Source organism: Phaenicophaeus curvirostris, chromosome 1, assembly GCF_032191515.1.
Source record: "Phaenicophaeus curvirostris isolate KB17595 chromosome 1, BPBGC_Pcur_1.0, whole genome shotgun sequence".
NCBI classification, from domain to species: Eukaryota; Metazoa; Chordata; class Aves; order Cuculiformes; family Cuculidae; genus Phaenicophaeus; species Phaenicophaeus curvirostris.
In genome coordinates this window covers 197,833,319-197,854,362 of record NC_091392.1, presented here as the reverse complement: position 1 = coordinate 197,854,362, position 21,044 = coordinate 197,833,319, and the positions used below count along the sequence as shown (strand labels likewise).

At 48.5% G+C, this 21,044-nt stretch overlaps 1 protein-coding gene across 3 annotated transcripts in view; it reads right to left on the bottom strand.

Annotated features, from left to right (window-relative positions):
- AMOTL1 (angiomotin like 1) overlaps positions 1-21,044 on the bottom strand; it is an 82,027-nt gene that overhangs the window by 37,244 nt on the left and 23,739 nt on the right. For all 3 annotated transcript variants that reach the window (XM_069883395.1, XM_069883393.1, XM_069883394.1), the window contains 2 exons: positions 6,654-6,800; positions 3,364-4,246 (listed from right to left, as the gene is read on the bottom strand). In XM_069883395.1, coding sequence (XP_069739496.1) covers positions 3,364-4,246; positions 6,654-6,800 — 1,030 coding nt within the window. The remainder of the gene's footprint in view (positions 1-3,363; positions 4,247-6,653; positions 6,801-21,044) is intronic.

Below are 21,044 nucleotides of genomic sequence, written 5' to 3'. Positions count from 1 at the left end.
GGTTTGTGCTTGGGAGAAACCCAGCAGTGAGACACAGCACCCAGCTCTCCTCCAGCAGAGCTCTGGGAGTGCCACCCAGATAAGTCCTTCAGCAGAGATGGGGCTGACATCCCCAAACAGCTAACCTGCCTTAACCTTCTCCATAGAGGGGAATATTTTGGGCCACGCTGTGAAATTGCATTTTAACCCTGCTCATTCCAGAGCTGAGTAGGCCCTCATCCTGCAACACAGCCCAGGATGCATGCAGGGATGCACCAGAGCACAGCAGCTGCAGACAGAGAAATGGCAAGTGATGAGCACAGCGGGGATACTGCAGTTTTCTAGAGGCTTTTGTCACACAAATCTTCCCAGGTAACAGGGCCAGAAGAGGACCCTGCAGCCTGTGGGGCCAGTTACAAGCTGGGATATAGCACAGGAGAAGAAATCAAACCAGTTAATACCAATTAAGAACCAGTCTGGGTAATGCCAACAGTGAATATTTCCGTGCACCCAAAGTGAAAAGCAGATATTCCTGTATGGAAAAATATCACAGAAAAAAGTCAGAAATGAGGATGAAGACCACTGCTTGTCGACATCTCCTGCAGAGCCAAACTTTGCACCTTTGCTGGCACTGTGCAAAGCAACAGCACAAGATACAGTCTGCAAGTAAGCAACTGTCCTGCTAGGGCTAATTACCAACCAAAATGCAGCTGGCCAGCATGTAAGCAGGAAATACCCCCCTAAAATCCAGAAACAGTGTGAAAGGAGCTAAGAAGTACCTGAAAATCCCCATCTGCACACCAAAACCGCCTCAGAGCCACATGGTCTCTCACACAAGAGAGACCATACATCTTAGACCAAATCTAGCTTTCATGAAACACCCCCCAGCTATGCCAACCTCTTAACCTTCCCTTGGAAACACATGCTGAAGTATCCAGCAGGAATATATGCAGACTACCAGCTATTCAGACCCTTGTTGAGCTGCGAGAAAGAGACCACCCAAGATATTTTTGATGTCTGCAAACTGCAGTGACTTTGCTTCACGAGGCTGGAGGCTCTGCCTTGCCTTTGTAGGGGTACCTGGCAGCGAGCCCTTGCTAGACATTGGGGCTGCCTTGAAGGCCTTCCCACCTGCTTGGGCTGGTGGGTGCTGCTTGGCCCCATTCCTTTCCAATGAGAGCTCCATGATCCTGTCATTTCTCACACTCCCCAGTGTCCCTGAACCTACCAGGAGGAACATTTCTCCACCATCATGCAAAGAAAACAGCATGCAGGGGTAGCAGAAAGTGTGATTTGGGTCTAAAGCATGCTGTCTTACTGAGAATGAGCAGTAACCACCATCGTGAGCCAGAGGTTTTTCTCCCCACAGCTGCTGGGATGATCCAGCAATGCCTTGGGATAAGGTTGGGGGCTGGCCTGTGCTGTCAGTGTGGAAAGCTGTGCTGAAATCAAGGGTTTTCTCAGCATTAAATTTGCTGACCAGGGACCTGGACAAGGGTTTGGGATGAGTCCTGAAGAGTTTCCCACTTGACACAAGGGCCATTCCTGGTTACCTGCAGCAGTATGTGCAACGTCCAGGTCTACTTGCTTACACAGACTATGCAGAACAGACTCTGCGGCTGTAGAACCAGCATTTTCCCAGAGTAATTAAAAAAAAAAAAAAACCAAACCAGCTCCTTTCCTGTGGGGATGAATCTGCTTGGTGCTGGAGACGTTCGTTAGCACTGTGAATGACTGCAGTGGAGCAAGGCCCCAGTTCGACCTCGCCCCCGAGTCTGTACTGCTTTTTCTTAGCATAAACAGAGATTTTTGCTGAGCTCTGAAAAATACCATCTCTCTCTGAAAAAAACTGCACAAACTCGGCACAGTGGTAGGCTGGTAACCAAAACACGCGTGTGGCTGGAGGAAGGCCAGCCATGCTCAGCACAGGCCCTCCGCTTGTCACAACTGCCTTGACATGTTCATCAAAGCCACACTCTGTGTTCCTCCCCATCTTGACAGGAAACCCATCAGTTCTGGACACACAGAAAGGCAGGGTGTTCACACCCTGATTTCACGCCTTACAGATTTCAGAAAGGAAGAGCTGGGTCAGCTGTGCAATATTTTCTCTGTGTCTGTGCTGCGGTAAAGTAAGTGCATGCAACTTAAGTTGATACTAACAAAAACCTTTGGGGATTTGGGGGTCAAAAAAGACCCAGTGAGGCAGGTTGCAACATGAAAGCCACCCACATTCACACCAGACAAAACCTGTCTTCCAAATCCAGCAAAATACTGCCCAGGAGGTCAAAGAGACAGGAATGAGACAGAGAAATGCTTGCATTTAAGTACAGCAAGAAAAAGGGAGCCCTCAATGCACAGGCTTGCCTCTGAGGGCAGCAGAGCTGCTGGGCACTGGGCAGGACCCACACTGCTCGCAGGGATCAGCTCGCAACAAGTAAATGCTCCGGATTATTTTTAATGCGCTTGGAATAAACCCGTGCTTCCCAGGAGGCCTGGCATGAGGGGCCTAGTACTGTGAAAACCTCACGTGAGCTCTGTTGGGAAGGTTTAAGTAGGGCATAAGATCATCATAGAATCACAGAATGTTTGGGTTGCAAGGGACCTTAAAGATCACCCAGTTCCAAGCCCCCTGCAATGGGCAAGGACATCTCCCACTACATCAGGTCGCTTAGAGCCTCATCCACAGAATCACAGGATGACCTGAGTTGGAAGGGACACACAAGGATCATCAAGTCCAACTCCTATCCCTACACAGGACAACCCCAAAATTCACACCATTTGTCTGAGGGCATTGTCCAAATGCATCTTGAATATTGTTAGGCTTGGTGCCATGACTACTTCCCTGGGGAGCCTGTTCCAGTGCTCTATTACCCTCTGAGCGAAGAACCTTTTCCTAATATCCAACCTAACCCTTCCCTGGCACATCCTCCTGCTGTTTCTTTGAGTCCTACCATTGGTCACCAGAAAGTTGGTCACCCTTGTGAGGAAGCAGTAAACTGCTCTGAGGTCCCCCCTCAATCTCCTCTTCTCATGGCTGGACAGACCATGATTTCAGCCGCTCCTCATACAGCTTCCCCTCTGAACCCTTCACAGACTTAGTGGCCCTCATCCAATCTGGTCTTGAACACCTCCACGGATGAGACATCCACAACTTCTCTGGGCAACCTGTTCCAGTGCCTCACCACCCTCACAGTGAAAATTAAGCAGTGTATACACTCTACACAGTGCCGTGGGGCCTGGCCACAGAGCTTTGATATCCTTATCGCGTGCCTGAGGCTGAAGCTCACAGAGCCTACATCTACATGAGTCCTAAGCCCTGCAGATGCCTCCTCCAGTGATGGCAGCGTCCCCTCCAGCAGACTCACTCCCCCTTGACACCATTACCTGCTGACCCCATACTCCGGGGGCGGCTGGTAGCGGACGAGGGCCACCTCTGCCCGGGCGGGCTGGGGGTTGGGGTAGGAGGCTTTGAGGACGTCCTGCGCTGGTTGCTCGCCGTACAAGAGCCCATGTTCCTGCGCCTTGCTGCTAGGGGTGGCCACCTTGCCCTTGTAGGGGTACTCGGGTGGCGGACCCCGTGGGTCCGTGGTCTTGCCAGATTGTGGGGCTGCCTTGAAGCCCTTCCCACCTGCTGGGGCTGGTGGGTGCTGCTTGGCCCCGTTCCTCTCCAGCGAGAGCTGCATGATCCTCTCGCTCAGTGAGCGGACGTGGCCCTGCTTCAGCTCCTTCAGTGCCTCATCCTTGTGCGCCTGCCCGCTGTTGGCTCGGTTCACCGTCGGCCTCCCCTCCATCCTCGACTTCTGGCCGGACGAGCCATAGAAAGCCGCTGCGGCCGCGGTGGTGGCCGGCGGCTGGCCTCGGAAAAACTGAGACTGGGCCTTGGCCTCCTCGTAGGTGGGGAGCTCCTCAGTGCCGTGCGGGGGCTGTGGGGCGCGGGGCTGCTTCTCCATCGCAGCACCGTCCCCCTGGTGCTCCTGCCCCTGAGGTTCCTGCCGCCCCGATGGCTGGACCATTGGCGGCTCTTCGGGCACGAGGTTTTCTGCGGAAGAGAGAGTGCTGGCAGTGCTGTTGGAGGGGCCGGCGCTGCCCGTTGCCTGGTGCTGTATGGCCAGCAGGTTCATGTTCTCGCTGGGGTTGCCATACCTCAGCCGCTCCTGGATCAGGCGCTGCAGGACGGTGCCAGCTGCCACCTCCTCTGCCCCTCGCATCTCCGCCTCTGGGACCCGGCGGAAGCTGGGTGGGCGCAGGGTGCAGAGGGCCTCCTCGGCTGGGCAGGGAGAGAGAGAGGTGGCCATTAGCTTCGCTGCCCAGGAGGTCCAACTCCCACCTTTTTTTCCCCACAGCTGTGGCCCCATGTCCTGGATTCACCCCAGGGATAGTGCCCTGCCAGGGTATTCCTGGGAGCAGAGGGCACACAGCTGGAAGCAGTGAAAGGAGATAAGAAACTGCTCCCTGCTCATCCCCAAAACCCAGCTTATTCCTAAATTTGTCTGCATTGACTCCTAAAAGCATAACCCCATCTCCTCCCCACCATAATACTCTAGGCACCCCACATCCATGGCTCTGAACCCCCTCCCAAGTCAAGGGAGGAACAGGCGGTGTCACAGGGAAATTTGGTCTTTTCTAAAACAGGAGGAGAAGGAAAGGGACTGACCACTTCAGGGCTGACAAAAAATTAAAGCATGTCATTAAGGGCACTGTCCAAATGCCTCTTAAGCACTGACTGGCTTGGGGCATCAACCACCTTTCTAGGAATCCTGGTCTAGTGTCTGACCTCCCTACCTGGAGATGCCTTGCATGGCTTACAGAGTCAGCCAGCACAGAAATACTAAATGGGATATTGCATTTTTTATGCCCAAAGTTAGACAAACCAAATTGCCTCCTAAGTGCACCGCCTGCCATGACAAAATAGAATGCAGAATGCGTCACAGGAAAACTCTGAAATGACACTGAAAATAAAATAGTTCTAAAAGTGTAATTAAAGAAGAATCTGTGCTCTGGCATTTTCCCCTAAAACCGAAATTTCCATCCTGGCCAGTAATGCTATTTCTAAGGGAGTCAATACTCACTGTTGTAATTTTGCTGTGTGAATACAAGGAAGGCATTATAATCAAAGCTAAGATGCCAGCATTTTAGAAAAAGTACAGACAGATCAGGTACATACCCTTAACACAGGCTACTGAAACAATTCAGTGGCAACGGTACAATTTTGGCACCACATACACAGTGGAATGGCCTATGACCATGGCTGGGAGGCTGTGACCCCTTCCTCCCGGAGCTCTCTTCCCGCATCCACCCCCAAAGTGGTGTAAGATGTCTGCCTGAACAGTGTCTGGGCCCAGAGGGGTGCTCCTGAAAGACCCCAGTACAGATAAAAGTGCAGCTCTGGTCAGACTCCTCCCACATCTCCAGGCAAGAAGGAGGCGCTGTCTTCAGTTCAGTTTTTTGAGGTCATTCTTGGCAACCTTCTCCCTCCTGCTATTTCCAGTTCTCAAAGGAATTCATCAGAAGGTCTTACATTTGGTTTTTTGGCATTTGAAAGTAGTTAAAAGGCAAACTTTCCCTTGAGGTCTCGTATTTCCCTGAAGTTTCATCAGTTACTGCATACACTGTAGGATAACTTACATGCAACCCGGATGCCAGAGGGAAAGAAAAGCCTTCAACTCTTGACTATGAGAATAGGTCATTTCCACTAATTTTTTTGCAGCAAAGGCTTACAAACAATTGTGGGGCTCAAGGGGAAGAGATGATTCCCAGGCTGTTTCACTCCATGCTCGCCCTATGAGACAGACCTCTCCTGCTCTTCCTGAAACAACGTTATCTGCCTGCCAGTCTGACTCACTGGGATCATAGCCTCGTCATCAGCCTCCAGAGGATCTTTCAGCTCCCCAGGCCAATGTTTGAGCCAACAGACACACACACTTCCAACCAGCTCTCTGCACAACATCCAAGTACCCATCTATTTTATAAGCCTCTGCAGCTGCAGCAAACTTACTGCTTTATTTGTGTTATCACAGGGAACAGAAGCCTCAGCATACTGGATATTTTTGTAGATGTACAATAAAATCTCTTTGACATACCACAAAGGTCACAGCCTGGGTTGTTAGATTGCACCTGAGACAAGCCTAGGGAAAGTGAAGAAAGCCAATGCTACATTGTCAAGGCAACTCTTTATCACATCCCACAAGGATTTTCACCCCTGTGCTAGACATCTGTTATCATCTTTATATTTCAGAGATGTATTTAGTTGCCTGTTGTTGAGGTCCAAAAGGATCAAGTGCAGCAAGCCTTTCACAAGGTGCCTGTGGTCCAGCTCCATCACCTCGTTCCAGCTGAGCAGTGAATAGCAACCATGTCCTGAAGGGCTAGTGGAAATGTTGCAACCTCCACGCACACGGGTGAAAAATGATGGTGGGTTGCAACACACAATTCAAAGGCAACTCTCCTTTGACTCTACTGAATATAAGAAGCTGGCCTTCCACTCCATAAATATTATTTGTAAATGCTCAGTTTATGCTTATGGAAAAACCTGGAAGTAAATCACAGAATCACAGAATAACCAGGTTGGAAGAGACCCACCGGATCATCGAGTCCAACCGTTCCTATCAACGTGTCCTATCAACCGTTCCTATCAAATGTGGTGGGTTTGTATGGAATTGTGGCCACCCACTTACCAGCTTTTTCTTTGGCACTGGCTGCTTCAGCTGTTAGTGGAGAAACTTCATGCCTGCCAGCAAACAACTGGTGATCCTGATAAAGAAAGCCAGTGTCTTCCAGTACCTGGACTGGGCTGGTAGGCTTGTAACAAACAGATGTGGAGCCTGCAAGAAAGAAGAAAGGGATGACAGTAAAATAAACCACTTGACAAAACACAAAGCCATGGCTTTGACAGAAGTTCAAAATATTTCTAGAGCATGGTTATGTACTTGAGAAACCCTGGTGAGGCCACTGAGCCAACCACCTCAGCTGTCCTCACTACCCAAGTAACACATTAGTTCTGAGGAACGAGAGGCAGCTACCAAGTCATGTTCCATGCACCAACCCAGTCTGGCCTTCAAGGTCCCCAGTCCAGGTACAAAATATGGTCCAGCTTGAAAGAGCAGATAGTTACAAGCTCACAAATCAAGGTACATGAAGCCAACAAAGCCAGACTAACACTGAGAGGCAGGGGGTAAAAAGAAGGAAAGAAGGATGGGTGAGAACCCAGCCACACATTCAATAGGTCTAAAGTCTGGGAAAGACTTTACCACAAAATCTGCTCATGAATAATAGTTCAGTAACACAGAAAATTACTGAGACATAAAATACAGTCAACGCTATCAAGGGAGAGAGTTTATAAAGCATATTGTCCAGATGTTCTTAATATGATACAGAGAGGATGTAGCTGGAGAGCCATGGGAATGTGTCAGGCAGGCTGACTGCACAGGAGCTGCAAGCCCAAGCTCTGGCATCCCACAGACATCAACAGCTGGACTAGTCCTTGAGCCTCTTTCACAATCAGTGAGCAGAAACAAGTTCTTCTGGCAAGCAACAAGGCTTATCATAAATCTGCTCTCAGGGATGGCTTTCTCCAGCAGCACTTGTTTTAACAAGCTCATACGAAATGCATCATAGTAGTGTTAAGATGGGAATGACAGTGGATTGACCCTACAATTCAAGAAAGGCACAGACAGACCGGTGAGGGTCCAATGGAGGGCCACAAAGATGATCAAAGGGATGTAGAACCTATCCCGTGAGAAGAGGCTGAAGGAGTTAAGTCTTCTCTCCCTGGAGAAGAGATGGCTCAGGGACAGGGGGTTTTCATCACAGTGTTCCAGTACTTAAAGGGTGGCTACAAAGAAGATAGAGGCTCCTTCTTCACAAGAAGCTACATGGGCAACAAGTACAAGTTGCTCTGCGAGAGGTTCCATCTCAACATAAGAATTTTTTTACAGTGAGAACAATCATGCACTGGAACAACCTCCTCAGTGACATTGTAGAGTCCCCATCAGAGGAGATTTTCCAGATGTGATTAGACAGGGTGATAGATCTCACCTAGGTCCTCCTTTCCAAAAATGGTTGGACCTTATGATCTTTTGAGGTCCTTTCCAACCTGACCCGTTCCACGACTCTGTGATTTTCCACTTCCTACTTATCTGCCTGAGCACTACCCCAGTTTTGTAAAGAGAAGGTTCTTTGAGGTCCAAACCTTGGAGGTTAGCATCTCCTCACCCTGAGTACCTTGGTGCAGTGTGAACACGGGAGAATCACTTGCCATTTACATGACCAGTTGGCATAGGTTTAGGACTAAGGGAACAGCCACCAACCACCAGCACCAGCCACCAACCACCAGCACCAGCCATCACTGAGGCACTGGCTTGAACAGGAGGTGGAAGGCTCACAGTGGCACCAATGAGGCATCCATCCATCCCATTGGGGCATCTGGCCATTCCAGTGGGACAAGAAGCCCATAATCACAGGGATCATGAACACCCTGCTCTGTGGGAAATACATCAGCCACAGATGATATGGACTATTTAACCCTGATTACTTGGTTTGGGCTCAGGTAGCTGTGAGCTCACTGGCATACATCACGCTGGGAGGTTGCTTTGCTCTCCTCCTTATGTACAGGTCTTCACTGACTCCATGCCCCTGCATAAAGCAGGATAGCAGAGGTGCAGCAGGGTCAGGATGCAGACCGTCCTCTTCCCAGGCATGAAGATGCAGATATTATTTTCTTCTGTGCCCAGAGGAGAGGAAATAGACATTTCTTCAAAATGTTAATGCATTCACCACTTTACCACACATATTATGCATGAAAATACATGGCAGTTATCTATATTTAGAGAGCAAGAGGGAAGGATTGCTCACTTGAGTAGAAATAAGCCAAATATGTTTGTGAAAATAAGCATGGTAGACGGGTCTGGAATTTCTGCTGATGCTGATACAAAATCTCAAGAATGCTAATTTCCAACATGATTACTCTATTCTGATACAAAATAACATTAAAGGCACCTCTCACTGTTCCTTCACACACATGGTCCTGCCTTGGAATTGGGAATCCTGCATGAAACAAGGGAGTTCTGAGACCAGGATTGTTCTATAAATAAAATATTCGATGATTCTGAGGGTCTTTTCCAACCTAGTGATTCTGTGATTCTGTGAAAACGTGGATTGGGGTGAAGTAAAGAAAATCCACACACTCAAGGAAGTCAAACAGTTTCAAGCATTACAGGCAACCTGAAAACCCAGAAACTACGAGCGCAGCCTCACCATTCACCAAACAGAATTTAGAAGAAATAAACAGTTTGCACGTCTTCTATGTTTTTGAGTCTGTAGGCACCCTTGGGTCATGGTTTCAAATTTTCCAAGATGCAAGATGGAGAATAAAGACTTGTCTTTTTCTGTAATAAGAGCAGAAATTCTCACCTAACCACTTGTCTTTAGGGACTGTGGTCATGGCAAAGCAATATTGTACTTTTATTAGGACTGGTAAATGCCAGCAACTGTCAAACTGCTCTGTTTCTGATCTCTGTTACATCGGAGTAGAAAGTAGCTCTGACCTGGGCAGAAACCATTGCACTTCGTTGTACCGGTGTTGACATTTTGTCATCATAAAATGATGCAATGATGTTCCATGATATTAAAAATGACGTAACTATGTTTTACATTCATTCATGGCAGGTTTTAATAAAATGTCAGCTGTAACTCACACAGACGGCCAGTTTATGTGTAAAACAGATAACAGATGCTGAAATATCAGTCCTTGGCATGTGGCTACAACCCAGACCACAGGCAATCATAGAATCATAGAATCACAGAACCATAGAATCACCAGGTTGGAAAAGACCCACCGGATCATCAAGTCCAACCATTCCTATCAACCACTAAACCATGCTCCTCAGCACCTCGTCCACCCATGCCTTAAACACCTCCAGGGAAGGTGAATCAACCACCTCCCTGGGCAGCCTGTTCCAGTGCCCAATCACCCTTTCTGTGAATACTTTTTCTAATGTCCAGTCTAAACCTCCCCTGGCGGAGCTTGAGGCCATTCCCCCTTGTCCTGTCCCCTGACACTTGGGAGAAGAGGCCAGCTCCCTCTTCTCTACAACCTCCTTTCAGGTACTTATAGAGAGCAATGAGGTCACCCCTCAGCCTCCTCTTCTCCAGTCTAAACAACCCCAGCTCTCTCAGCCGTTCCTCATAAGGCCTGTTCTCCAGCCCCTTCACCAGCTTCGTTGCTCTTCTCTGGACTCGCTCCAGAGCCTCAACATCCTTCTTGTGGTGAGGGGCACAGAACTGAACACAGGATTCAAGGAGCGGTCTCACAAGTGCCGAGTACAGAGGGAGAATAACCTCCCTGGACCTGCTGGTCACGCCGTTTCTGATACAAGCCAAGGTGCCATTGGCCTTCTTGGCCACCTGGGCACACTGCTGGCTCACGTTCAGTCGCTGTCAACCAACACCCCCAGGTCCCTCTCCTCCAGGCAGCTTTCTAGACAGACTTCTCCTAGTCTGTAGCACTGCATAGGGTTGTTGTGCCCCAAGTGCAGGACCCGGCATTTGGCCTTGTTAAACCTCATGCCATTGGACTCAGCCCAGCGGTCCAGCCTGTCCAGATCCTTTTGCAGAGCCTCCCGACCCTCCAGCAGATCAACACTTCCACCCAGCTTAGTGTCATCCGCAAACTTGCTAAGGGTGCACTCAATGCCTTCATCCAGGTCATTGATAAAGACATTGAACAGGGCTGGACCCAACACTGAGCTCTGGGGAACCCCACTTGTCACTGGCCTCCAGCTGGATTTCACACCATTTCCCACCACTCTCTGGGCCCGGCCATCCAACCAGTTTTCCACCCAGGAGAGTGTGCACCTCTCCAGGCCAGAGGCTGACAGTTTCCGAAGCAGAATGCTGTGAGAAACTGTGTCAAAGGCTTTACTGAAGTCCAGGAAGACCACATCCACAGCCTTTCCCTCATCCAGCAGCCGAGTCACTTTGTCATAGAAGGCGATCAGGTTAGTTTGGCAAGACCTGCCTTTTGTGAACCCGTGTTGACTGGGCCTGATCACCCGGTTCTCTTGCACGTGCTTCATGATAGCACTCAAGATCACCTGCTCCATGACTTTCCCTGGCACTGAGGTCAGACTGACAGGCCTGTAGTTTCCTGGGTCCTCCCTGCGACCCTTCTTGTAGATGGGCACAACATCAGCCAGCCTCCAGTCCAGTGGGACTTCCCCAGTCTTCCAGGACTGTTGGAAGATGATGGAAAGGGGTTTGGCCAGCACATCCGCCAGCTCCTTCAATACCCTTGGGTGAATCCCATCTGGCCCCATAGACTTGTGGCTGTCTAGTCGGGCTAGCAAGGCTCTGACCACCTCCTCTTGGATCACGGGAGCCTCATTTTATGCTCCTCTAGCTCCTGGATTTGTACACAGACGGAACGACCCTCCTTACAATTGAAGACTGAGGCAAAGAAGGCATTAAGTACCTCAGCCTTTTCCTCATCCCCTGTCACTGTTGCTCCTTCTGCGTCCAATAGGGTCTCCCTAGTCCTCCTTTTATTATTTATATATTTATAGAAAGATTTTTTGTTATCTTTCACAGACTTTGCCAATCTGATTTCTAGTTAAGCCTTAGCCCTTCTGATTTTTTCTCTACACAATCTCACTTCCCTCCTGTAGTTCACCCAGGAGGCCTGTCCCCTCTTCCAGAGCCCATAAACATTTCTCTTCTTCTTGATGTCACTCAAGATCTCTCTGTTCAACCAAGCTGTTTTTTTCCCCTGACGGCTTTTTTTCCGGACCACGGGGATGGCTTTCTCCTGAGCTGCTAGGATTTCCTTTTTGAAGAGCTCCCAGCCCTCATGAGCTCCCCTGCCCTTAAGTACTGTCTCCTATGAGACTTTGCCAAGCAGCAATAACACAACACTTGAAAGCTCAGCGAAGCCTCACAAACCATTTGTAGCGAGTCACAAACCTTTTTTTTTCCTCCCTTGCTGTTACTAGAGCCTCCCAAATCCCGGTCTCCTCTCTGGAGGAGAAGGGTTTGCTGCACCCAGCTCTGCTAGGGGGCAATTCACCCTTCCAATGCTCAGGCACCTGCTCCTTCCCCAAACCTCCCCATTCACCTCCAGTTCTCACCAAAAAAAAGCAATTTCCATCCCCAAATCTGAATCCTGCTGCCAGAACAGCAGTGCACAGGGGCCACGGATAAGCAATCAGTTGAAGGCAACCTAGGCTGGAGACCATCGCCTCTCAAAAGATGTGTTCCTGGGGAAGAGCTTTCGATACACACCAAGCCCACACATCCCAAGCCACAAACCGTGGCTGCTGCTTTGTGTTTTGTCACTGCCACTGCCAAGAAGAACTAATCCCGTCACCTCTGTAGATGCCTGCAGGCAGCTGCCAGCTGCATTGTTGTCCCCACCTCTCCACCTCCCAAAACCAGCCAGGTCTCCTCAGCCCCAGCATGCCAGGATACAGCCTAGTCCACAGACAACACCTCTTCAACTGCCACATATCTGGTGTCTCTTATAGTAAACCCTGTAAGATACGACCACATTTCTCGCCCACTTCTGTCCCTGCTGAATTGGGCAGCTGCTCCAGGCCTTCATTTCTGCATCTTTACTGACCTTCCAACATCTAAGTAATTGCCTGACACCAAGTAATCTGTTTTCTCCTCTTTTTAAGTTCTTCTTTTAAGAAAAACGTGCATTACACTGTACAGAAGCAGTATCCTGGATGGTTACTACACAGCTCATCTGAAGACTCAGAACTATTTCAGTGAATCATTTGCTAAGATTAACACCAGACAGTCAGCAAGGCTTCAGAGACAGAGGAGCAACACTTAAATATTTCCTGTTTCTGATGTGGTTTCAGTGTGGTTTTGAAAAGGATCTCAAGCAAAACCTCATAGGAAGCTCACTGCTGTGACATTACAGGAAAGCCATGGTTTCAGAGCAACAACAGCATCCCCCCAAAGCAGATTTCCTCCTCAATAAAATAGTAGGAGGTGATTTTCTTACAGCCAAACTGTATGACTACTCCGGTCTTCAGTAAAACAAGAAAAATGCCTGATGTGCAAAGACAGTTTACTGCATTTAGAGGCAGCACCTCCAGGCAATGCCTGGGTGATGAGTTTCTGCATTGCACCCTGCTGCCTGTACCCGCTCTGTGGCTGCCTGGGGCACAGCCTGCAGGGACGGCTCCTCCTCTGCCACCCAAAAGCCACCCGGCCAAACAAAAACACAGAGCTGTCCTCCAAAAAAAACCTCTGCCAGTTGGTACCCTACTGACCAAGTGGTTCAAAAGAGACCAAGGCATTTCAAATACCAACCAAAGCAATCATCTGAAATTCAAAAGTAAATCAGGCGGCTTTACACTTTCCTATAAACTCTGACATGGTTTGTAAGGGAGGTCCAGAAATGACAGAACAAAATGACATTGTTTCCAAACCTACATCTGTTCTTCTGTCTCATAGCCAAACCAGAAAAGAGTATAAATACTTTATTCCATATTTAAAACACTTTCTCTGTCTTGCCACTGCATAAAAATCTCACGTCAACAAGAAAGGAAAATAACTGTTTAGGGAAGATACTGAAAGGACAGTTTAAGTGCTTCAGGATCCCAGGGCTGCCCAAAGGCTGCACCATGAATTCCCCAGGGTGGACTCCCCAGTCCTTCCAGTGAGTTGCAGGGACCCTCCTTTGAGGCTGGACACCCCTCCATGTGCATCCCAGCCCACAAAGTTTACTTTCTCTCCTAAACATCACCCTAGTTTTGAGAGGAGGCATTGCTGTACCCAAGTCATAGAGCCGTGCCACTCTCCCAAGGCTGGGATGTAGATTTGAGTTACCTTTGGCTTACATGTCCCACTTCTTGGTTTAGGTACAAAAACTGGACACACCACTTCCAACAGTGTTGCAAAGGATGCTCTTGATACCACCAGCAGCTCTTCTGCCATGGCACTGGGACTCCTTTGCAGCCCCTACTCCAACAAAGCGCAGGAGCTCAGGCAGATGTTGCTGTTTGCTTCCCAATAGCAGCTCCTTGGTTGATACACAAGTTTTCTCGGTCACTTCTGGGGTAGCCAACTCACCCTTGCACCCTGTAATTCTTTTTGGGAACCTCAGATCTGTTGCCAAAGGTCCCAAGTCCCATGAGTACTGAACAAGCATTGCTAATATGATTTTCATGGGAGCAAAGCAACATCTTGCAGTACAGAAATCGAACCCACATAACGCACACCAGATGTGAGCAAGCAGCACCTCTCGTTTCGAACATGAAAGCCGGGTATCTACCACATCTAAGCCAGCAGAAGCCTCACCCCTGTGCCTGGCAGGATTCACCAGCCTGAGCCCCTGCTCCACAGCTTGCCACTCTGGGGAAAGAAATCCTCATCCCAGTATTACCTTCAGGATCCACGTTGTACTATTCCCTTGCTCAGGAACAGCTTTTGGAGTCTCCTGTCCTGGGTACTGTCATTTCATTCTCCAAAAAGTGTGCAACGTCCAAGAAAGCACTAGCAAGACTAATGAGAAAAGCTGATGGAGGCGGCCAAACCCCATCACTCCCAAGGAGCTGTGCTAACACATCCAAATTTAACTGTCTACAAGGATGAACACTTTCCGTGAAACTTCAGCTTCATGCACTTATTTTCATATGTTTCCCCACAGCAAAAAAACAAAGGAGATGAGCAAAAAAGCTACTAGCGAAGCAAAGCAAAACTGCCTTGAAAGCAGCTCCTGGCATGAGATCAGATGGATACAGGAAAGAGCAAAGCCGAGTGTGCTTTCCTGGGAGATCCCCCGTGGATGCCCGTGCCTCCCCGCCTTCCCGATAGAAATCAAGTGCGTGGGCATGTGGGGGCAAGTGGTGCCCATCACAACCCTTTCATCTCAGATAGTAATGGGTTTTATAACGTTAAAATAATCTTCATATATCTGCTGCTATCATACAGCACATGGAAGAGAACCAGGTGATCAGGCCCAGTCAACACGGGTTCATGAAAGGCAGGTCTTGCCAAAATAACCTGATCACCTTCTATGACAAAGTGACATATCCCGCCTGGACAGGCGCACACTCTCCTGGGTGGAAAACTGGTTGGATGGCCGGGCCCAGAGAGTGGTGGGAAATGGTGTGAAATCCAGCTGGAGGCCAGTGACAAGTGGGGTTCCCCAGGGCTCAGTGCTGGGTCCAGCCCTGTTCAATGTCTTTATCAATGACCTGGATGAAGGCATTGAGTGCACCCTTAGCAAGTTTGTGGATGACACTAAGCTGGGTGGAAGTGTGGATCTGCTGGAGGGTAGGGAGGCTCTGCAAAGGGATCTGGACAGGCTGGACCGCTGGGCTGAGTCCAATGGCATGAGGTTTAACAAGGCCAAATGCCGGGTCCTGCACTTGGGGCACAACAACCCTGTGCAGTGCTACAGACTAGGAGAAGTCTGTCTAGAAAGCTGCCTGGAGGAGAGGGACCTGGGGGTGTTGGTTGACAGCGACTGAACATGAGCCAGCAGTGTGCCCAGGTGGCCAAGAAGGCCAATGGCATCTTGGCTTGTAGCAGAAACGGCGTGACCAGCAGGTCCAGGGAGGTTATTCTCCATCTGTACTCGGCACTTGTGAGACCGCTCCTCAAATCCTGTGTTCAGTTCTGTGCCCCTCACCACAAGAAGGATGTTGAGGCTCTGGAACGAGTCCAGAGAAGAGCAACGAAGCTGGTGAAGGGGCTGGAGAACAGGCCTTCTGAGGAATGGCTGAGAGAGCTGGGGTTGTTTAGCCTGGAGAAGAGAAGGCTGAGGGGAGACCTCATTGCTCTCTCTAACTACCTGAAAGGAGGTTGTAGAGAGGAGGGTGCTGGCCTCTTCTCCCAAGTGACAGGGGACAGGATGAGAGAGAATGGCCTCAAGCTCCGCCAGGGGAGATTTAGACTGGACATTAGGAAAAAATTTTTCACGGAAAGGGTCATTGGGCACTGGCACAGGCTGCCCAGGGAGGTGGTTGAGTCACCTTCCCTGGAGGTGTTTAAAAGATGGGTAGACGAGGTGCTCCAAGATGCAGCTTAGTGATTGATAGGAATGGTTGGACCTGATGATCCAAGAGGTCTTTTCCAACCTGGTGATTCAATGATTCTGTTTTTTCCCCATCCCAGGCTTAACTCCAGAGGATCCCTGCAGGATGCAAGCAGAGTGTTTTCTTCACAGCCCCAGGCACCAACCAAGCACCTGGCCATTAACCCAGTGGAGGAAGGGATGCAAGTTCCTTAGATGGCTGTGCTAGGCTTTGCACAAATACTTGCATTTTTAAGGCCTCTCTATATTATAAGCTATACATTTTCCTCTGCAGCTATAACATTGAGTTTACAGTATGCAGCCAGCCCAAATTTATTCAAAGAACTGAATCAATAATTGAAACTTCTCCTTTGATCAAAGTGCCAGTGGCACAATGACAACTCATGTCAGCATTGCTGCTCTGAGATAAAAGTGTAAGTATTATTCAGAGCTGAAAGTAAGGGAAGAAGCTCTTAGTAAAAGAGTGAAATACAAAGGCTGACATGGAGCTCACAAGTGAGACAATGCTTCTGCTATAGCCGTGCTGCTTGTCAGCACAGCAAAGAGTCTGCAGATCTTTTCACTATGTCATAAATTCTGTTTTCCAAGCCAAAAAAACCCTCCAAGATAAAAATCCATCGCTCAAATTCTTAGGGAAGGAATTTTTTTTTTCCACTGGGGGAGAAAAATGTTCATAAATCAACCAGCTACAGCATACAGACAAGACACTTGGGAAGCAGGAGTTTAAGCTATGATTAACTTTACTGTACTTACTGCCTTTAAAAATGATCATGTTACAGGAAAGCACTGGCCTGATGCATGTCACTTGGATACTTAAGCCCTTCCATTAATTAACCAGTAGCGAAATAGGACCTAGGAGCGTGGATCATTCAGTCTAGTTCCTTGTTACCTTGAGCAACTATATTATAAAACTCCCTTCTTGAACTGAATAAACAGCATCTGAAGAAAAGGAAATCTTTTCACCCCATTTGGAGAAGGTTTCAAGATCCTCTTTCTCAGATACAGGCAAATAGTTATTGGTTCCTGCGCAGAATCACTGACATCGCTCTCTATCCATCTATTTTTTTGCCAGTGGTGTCCTTTAGGTTAAATAGCTTTCTCCCTGAGTCATTCCCACAAACTTTCAGCATACAAAGGAGCCTGGGATAAGGACAGAACAAAAATAGTACAAAGACAGTACAGTACTCTAACTGAAAATGCAGGCATTGAACTCTATCGTATGGATCTTAGTATTTCTACAGCTTTGCCTTTCTTTTTTTAACACAGGCAACAAACCATAGGCTAAGGATACACAGTGCTTCATTTGATTCATGTGAACAACTGTTCAAGATAATCCTACGCTGAGTGGAGCCTTTGCATTATTCTGAAGTGTCACGTCTAAAGGAAAAAAATTAAAACCGTCTCCTCACTAGAATATATATTAAAATTATAAGCCTTCTGTTATTAAATCATTATATGCAATCTATATTCAGCCACTTTTAAAATGCAGAAATTTAATAAAGGTATTATACACAGAAGCACTAACAAGATAATTGTCTTTATTTCCTGCTCCCAGATGGCTGAGCTCAGATTTAGAATAGGGAAAATCAGGGTAACGGCCAGCAGTGTGAAGTAATTGCCTCCAAAGTGACTCTAAAACAGCCCAAAAACACTGCACATCGCAGGTGGGGGGTCATGTCCCGGGGACAGGATATGTCACTGGCAGAGAAGCCCTGCCTGACCCAGGTAGCCATCCCCAGGGAGTGTTCCCCTGAGAACTTACGAGGAATGGCTGAGAGAGCTGGGGTTGCTTAGCCTGGAGAAGAGGAGGCTGAGGGGAGACCTTATTGCTCTCTGCAACTACCTGAAAGGAGGTTGTGGAGAGCAGGGAGCTGGCCTCTTCTCCCAAGTGACAGGGGACAGGACAAGAGGGAATGTCCTCAAGCTCTGCCAGGGGAGGTTTAGGCTGGACATCAGGAAAAATTTTTTCACAGAAAGGGTGATTGGGCACTGGAACAGGCTGCCCAGAGAGGTGTTTGAGTCACCTTCCCTGGAGGTGTTTAAAAGACAGGTGGATGAGGTGCTGAGGGGCATGGTTTAGTGATTGATGGGGACAGTTGGACTCGATGATCCAGTGAGTCCTTTCCAACCTAGTGATTCTATGATTCTACGACTCTATGATTCTATGAACTGCCTCCCTGCCTCTATGGGTTGCAGGGGCCCAGACTACGTCCCTGGGGGAGGACCCCATTGTCTCCTGCCCTCTGGATACCTCCAGGGGACCTGCGTGCCACCCCTCAGTCCAGCCGTGACTTCACTGCAATATGTGCACACAACAAAGTCACGGCATAGGGGTTGGAGCCTGATGATCTTTAAGGTCTCTTCCACTCAAACCATTCTATGATTTTATGATTCCATATTTTCCTGAGATGCAACATCCCCATACAGATCACCTCGCTTCTTGGAAGGTGCTGCCTCGACACGTGCTGGCCATCATTGCCTGGCTCACACAAGAAGGTCCCGCTGGAGCTTCCAAGATGTGGTCCAGAAACATGTGGGGAAACGCACGACCAAGCAGCAAAATGCACGGCCAAGCAGCGAGGTGGGACACTCCAGAGCTGTGGCAAGACCACCAAGAGGCAGTGCCAGGCAGGCACGCCAGAAAATGCCGCAGTACCAGCTGCCACACAGAAGATACAGTTAACTGCAAGGCAAAATTCTACTCTCACCCACACTGGTCAAAATCCAGTGATTTCACCAGCTTCTACAGATTTACTCCAGATTTACATGCAAAGCAGCATCCCACCTACTGAAAAAGAGACCTGAACCAAAAAGAAAAAATGGATATGCTTCTTAAATACCTAACACTGCAACAGAAAATTCACCCTAACATTTTTTTTACAGAGGTGATGTTGTTCTTGTTGTTGTTACTACAATTTTCTACTTATTTCTACTTATTTCTACGTATTTCAATCTATTTCTACTTATGCCTTGTGCTGAAGGCAGGCTGTTCCACTTGAAAATTTAAGACACAAATGGGAACCAGATTACATCTATCCCAAAGCTGCCAAAAAGCAATTCCTGTACGAAACCAAAAATCCTCCTGGGATTTTTCCCAAATCCACAAAATATTCCTGAGCACTGAAGTTTCCACTGGGACTATTACATTAGCAGACAGTCTCTGTGCAAAAACTTGAGTATGCAGCCATCCTCCTAATGGTTTCTAGGACAAGGAGGCTGCACAAGTCACGTACTCCCACCTTAGCACCAAATAACATTTATACCAAAATTGGTGTTTAAAGCCAGTTATACACTTATCAGTGTTAAAAAATGGCACTGGGGACCATCAGGCTTTCGTTTCGCAAAGGAAAGCTCCAATGTTCAGCAGTAACATCTCCACAGCATCCCGGAAACCTGTGTGTGCATTCCAAGAGTCTGGCTGAGCCTGACTCACCAGGGCAGCTCTACGCATGGCCCTCCTGGGGCTGGTGCTGGGGTCCCCACAAACCCCCTTTGGTGTGTCTGTGCTGGAGAAATGCAACACCTTCAGCTCTGCACTGGCAGTTCCTCACAGAAGAGCTCTTGCAGGGAGCACTGAACTCTCTCCATGCATCAGTCCCTCCATCCACGATGCTGATGTGTGGAGGGTTTGGTCGACTGTGTGGGGTCAGGACCATGGGAATCGCCCCTACACCCAACCATGACATCTCAGGAGCAGCACATGCTTGGAAATGAAAACTAAGAGTGAGCAACTGCTCATCCTGTAGGTATGAAGGGCTTTGGAGGGGCAGCACATGCTTGTGCCTGTCAAAGCTGCCTTCCTCTATCACAGAATCACAGAATCACAGAATCACAGAATCACAGAATCACAAGGTTGGAAAAGACCCACTGCATCATTGAGTCCAACCATTCCTAACAATCACTAACTCATGTCCCTCAGCACCTCGTCCACCCATCCCTTAAACACCTCTGGGGAAGGTGACTCAACCTTCCCTGGGCAGCCTGTTCCAGTGCCCAATGACCCTTTCTGTGAATATTTTTTTCCTGATGTCAAGCCTGAACCTCCCCTGAAGGATCTTGAGGCCATTCCCCCTTGTCCTGTCCCCTGTCACTTGGGAGAAGAGGCCAGCACCCTCCTCTCCACAACCTCCTTTCAGGTAGTTATAGAGAGCAATGAGGTCTCCCCTCAGCCTCCTCTTCTCCAGGCTAAACAACCCCAGCTCTCTCAGTCGCTCCTCCTAAGACTTGTTCTCCAGCCCTTTCATCAGCAAGTGCTTTCCAAAGGAAAAGGGAAAGCAAAGCCCTCCCTGCCAAATGCTGGCACAGAGTGAAGGAGAGTGATCGGCATCAGGACGGACACACGGGTGATGTGGAGGCTCCTGCCGACCCCACTCCCCCATCACCCTGGGGAAACTGCAGAAAGGCTGGGGGGCACATTCCTCTCTACAACCTAAAACCAACCCCTCCAAATTCACGCCCTCACACCACCGCTCCGGTCGGGGCTGGGGATGAGGAAAGCTGTGCAGGATGTGGCCTCTCCATGCGGAGCCACGACACCCACCCAGGGCAGCCTCAGAGAGGGGCTAGTTATGGGGTCTCACCCACTCGATATTCCCTGTCCCCATCCCTCTGGCATTTCTTGATAAGATATTTACAGGATCCTTCTAAGAGCTTTTCTGGCCATTAGCAATGGCATATACATATAAATACATATATTATATACATGCATATAAAAATATAAATATATATGTACTATATTTTATATTTATGTATATAAAATATATGTAGTCATACATGTCTACATATATGTAAATATACAGACATACACCTACATATATTTTTATATATACACACATATATGTAAAATATACACACATATATGTAAAATATACACACATATATGTAAAATATACCTATATATCTAAAATATATATATAAATTTGTATCTCCACGCACACTTGTGAGCAGGAATGGCACTGCCAACTACCTGCGCACAGGATAAACCTGGACCCCCCCATTCTCACAGCCACCCCCTCTCTCA